Below are 4,534 nucleotides of genomic sequence, written 5' to 3' on the forward strand. Positions count from 1 at the left end.
TGGATGCATGCTTTCTTTTAAACCCTTTAGTTAGTCTATGTAGATGGGGTTCAAAAGTAGACCACTCAAACTCAATGGATAAGCAAAATTAAGGTAAGAAGAGCGTATGATTTACATATAATGGGTTCATGGTTATAGTTGAACGCTTTAATTAGTGGGTTGAAAAGCAGACCGCTTAACTGAATGTATAAGCACAATTAAGGTAAGAAGAACATGATTTACATATAATGGGTCTATGGTTATAGTTGAACCCTTTAATTAGTGTTGTAGGTAGATGGGGGGTGGGAGAAGAAAGCTGCTTAACTCAATGTATAAGCAAAATTAAGGTAAGAAGAAACTATGATTTACATATAAAGGGTCCATGGATATAGGATATATAGGGCAGATATTGTTATTCACATTTGTCATTAACATATGTATGGCTATTTGTTGCCATGTCCAAAAGAAAAAGACTAGGGGGGGATTTACTTAAAACCATGGACAATCACATTGTATTTGCCTTTGATCCAGCGGCAGCTTTTCTTGACGGAGCTCTTCACTTTGCCTTCGAAGTTGTAGATCTTGTAGGAGGCAAGGCGCTTCTTAAGCCCCAGCTCTGAGTCGTTGCTGAGGTCCCATGAGACCGCCCTCCTCTCCCTCTCCCTCTGGACTACTATAGGTGGGAGTGTGTAGGCTTGCCCGGACGCCTGCCCCCCACTTGTGAAGAACTCCGATTGGCTCCTTCTGTGGTTTGCATAGCTTCTCAAACCCTCCATTGGCCTCTTGAATTCATTGCAATCCTCAAAGCTCCCCCATGAGTCACTTGCAGGCGCCTCACCCATTCTTCTTAATCAATCAACCTTTGCTTGGAGCAATGCTTTGTGCCACTAATTAGCCCTAATCCCCACCCTAATCAAGGGCTAGATCGGTACATGAATCACACAAGAGACAGAGGGAGACCTCATCCATGAGTTTATTGGTGGCTTGTCTACACAAATTGAGCTTGGAATAAGGCCCAAATTGATATTCAAATAATGTGCAAGGTTCACTTAGGGGATGCTTAAGGCAAGCCCAAAGTCATCGGTTGAAATGGGCCTTTGGAAAGTGCATGGGGGGAGTGGGGTGTCACTTTGCAATGAAAGTGATCACCTACCCACCTCCTCACATTCTTCCTGGCTTGGCTTGTAGGGCATATTACATTATTATACATATGGAACCCTCCAAAAGTGTACGGAAGTTGGCCCATTCCTTCCAACTCTGAGAAGAAAAGATCACCAACCCCAACCCCATAGTTCCTTCAATTAAAGCCTTCCAAAAAGATTAAAAGTTGCACCACCCCATTGACCTACACATGTAGTTGAGTCACCTCCACTTTCTCTTTTGAGTCACCTCCACTTTCTCTTTCATACGTGACGCACATAAGGCCCCCACAAAAAAAGCATGCATGACTCACTGTTGTTTCATTTTTGGATCATGGGTTTCAATCACTTCCATTGAATTCTTTCTCTCTCTCTCTCTCTCTCTCTCTCTCTCTCTCTCTCACACACACACACACAGCAGAGATGAGTGTTTCAACATCATAGCCAAGCCAACGACATGTGATCCATATGATGACATCAAGTGTATGTCATCCAATCAAGTACATGCATGTGAGCATGTGCCCATGCACATGCACACGCACATGCACACGCACACGGACATGCATGTGAGCATGTGCCCATGCACATGCACACGCACACAAATGCATGCAATTGGTTGCTATGTTTTGAACTTTGAAAAGCACGGGTTTTGTTGTTAAAGCTTTTGTATTGGATATGGTTTTTGTGCTTAAAGATCAAAGAGGAAGTTTGAGCTACTATTTATGACTCTGGAGCAAGAGATGCAAAGGAAGCTGCAAAGGAAGGGGACGGGAGGGAGAGGGGGGGTTTTATTTTTTAAAGGATTCTTTTCTCTTATTTTCTTTATTCCTGAGTAGGGCCATCTCTCTCTCTCTCTCTCTCTCTCTCTCCATTAAAGAAAAAAACAAGCCCATGTTTTAATTAAAAAAACCTCTCTAGTATATTTTATTTATCCCCTTTTCCCTACTAACAGTATACGTACAAAATTATAAAGCCCCCTCCCCCTTCAAGCCATAAAAATGGAGCCCTATTAATTTCTCACTCCTGATATTGTACACATAAAGTTATAAATTGTAAATTCGTACTTAACATGAATTTATAAAATTAACATTATATATGAATAGACCAAAGCTGTCTATTATATATCTTAATAATATATGTATAATACATATAGACCATTACTTGTACATTATATATTTTAATCATATATGTGTAAAATATGTAGACCATTATATATGAATAGACAATGCATTAGCTGTATATCATATATCTTAATCACATATATATATATAAACGCTGTATATTATATATCTTAATCACATATATATACATAAACGCTGTATATTATATATCTTAATCACAGATATATACATAAACGCTGTATATTATATATCTTAATCACATATATATATAAACGCTGCCAGTAAAACGGTTTTCCACGACATCAGGACCATTTGTTTGAATTTCAGCAAAAATATATGCTAAGCAGCCAAACACGCATGCTACCTTGCATATAAAGGCTCACGCATGATCGCCTTCTTGACAGCTCATTTTTATTACACATACACACGCTTATTTACATAATATTTCCTTAGGTTAAAACCTATATACACATAAAGGCTTTGGTATTTATGCCTCCAATGTATTACATTAAGCTTTGTATTAATATACACCCATAAAATAATATGACCCCCTCCTAATGCCTTGATATGGATATGGCCAAGGGTCTCTCTCGATGATGAATCTGTTGTAGTATCTTAGAGAAGTGAACTTTTTGTAAAGGTTTTCCTTTGTTAATACTATATATATTTACTTCAAAAAAAAAGTACATCCACGCCTAATATATTTTCTGGAAAATCCACTCAATCACCCACCTTGGTCCATTAAAAAATGTTCCCATCTCCTAAAAGACACCCTAATTACCATTTAAAAATGTTTCACCCATCTCCTAAAAGACACACTAATTATTAATGTAGGTTTTTAGTTTTTAATTACTTTGTAAACATTGCACCTATACACTATGCAAATTGTGCTATGGAGAATCCAAAAGGATCATCCTAACCCCTCAAACATCTCAACCTCATCTGCTCATATAGATGTATATAACCTTACTTATAACTCATCTTCTTGATTTGAAACATCTTGTTTAACATGCACCTTTACAACACCAATGTGACACTTATCTTGTCAATCATACTAACATTATATTTTTGTTGTTGGATGGTGAATGTACTAATAGAGCTACCTTGGGACCCACATAATTCAATCTATATGTTGGATTTACATTTCAAATCATTTTTTCTCTCATTTTAATTTGTTCTATCTTAAAATAGTTCGATTCTTTTTATCAAATTTTATCTTAAGAAGTGTCATTTTGTTTCGACAAGCAGGGGCCTTGTTTAACTCTACTTTAAGCTCTCTCTCTCTCTCTCTCTCTCTCTCTCTCTCTCTCTCTCTCTCTCTCTCTCTCTCTCTCTCTCTCTCTCTCTCTTTATACATATGTGAGTGTGTGTGAGTGTGTGCAGCATGTGCATGCATGCATGCACTTTTATGTCCTTTGATATTTTTCATATCACAAATTTAAATATAGTGATTATTAGTCTTTGATGTGGAATTGATACACCTAATAAATTGTGGATGCTTCTTAAGGTATTTAATATGGTGTCAAAGACATTATATTTTCAAATATAATCACAAAAATCATCAATAGACAAGGTACATTCATCAAGTTGAATTTACATTTCAAATCATTTTTTTCTCTCATTTTAATTTATTCTATCCTAAAATAGTAGTGGCACTGACTTTTATCTTCTCAATCATACTAACATTATATTTTGTTGTTGGTTGGTGACATGTACTAGTCACTACCTTGGGACCCACATACTTCAATCTACAAGTTGAATTTACATTTCAAATAATCTTTTTTCTCTCATTTTAATTTATTCTATCACAAGGTCCAAGTTGTGAAAGGATACTAATGAAATAGAGAGAGAGAGAGAGAGAGAGAGAGAGAGAGAGAGAGAGAGAGAGAGAGAGAGAGAGAGAGAGAGAGAGAGAGAGAGAGAGAGAGAGGCTTGATAGATAGGCACTTGTTATTCTACATCACAAGTAATTCTCAAGGTATGAGTTGTGAAAGGATACTAATGAAATAGAGAGAGGCGCTTATTGTTCTACATCACAAGTAATTCTCAAGGTTCTAGGTTGTGAAGGGACCTACAAGGCTTTACACACAAAATTGAAAGGACATATAACAATTATACAAAAATGTGAAATAATTTCTAGAAACATAACAAGGACTTATAAAGATTATAGAAGGGCCACATAAACATCAAAAGTGATACAAATACCAATAGAAAATAACAAAATCACATGTTGACAATTTAAGGAATATTTTTGATGGGAGAGATACTAGTCACATCAATTTTCACTTTTATGTA

The 4,534-nt window shown here is 36.5% G+C and overlaps 1 protein-coding gene across 1 annotated transcript; it reads right to left on the reverse strand.

The window, feature by feature from the left end:
- Nucleotides 1–464: 464 nt before the first annotated feature.
- On the reverse strand, nucleotides 465–821 carry LOC147612713 (uncharacterized). The gene has a single exon (XM_086783562.1). It carries the CDS (start codon nucleotides 819–821, stop codon nucleotides 465–467), a length of 357 nt encoding a protein of 118 aa, XP_086639688.1.
- Between the last annotated feature and the right edge of the window lie 3,713 nt (nucleotides 822–4,534).

The sequence above is a fragment of the Cibotium barometz genome, chromosome 45 (assembly GCF_041138505.1).
Source record: "Cibotium barometz isolate CiBa-2024 chromosome 45, ASM4113850v1, whole genome shotgun sequence".
NCBI classification, from domain to species: Eukaryota; Viridiplantae; Streptophyta; class Polypodiopsida; order Cyatheales; family Cibotiaceae; genus Cibotium; species Cibotium barometz.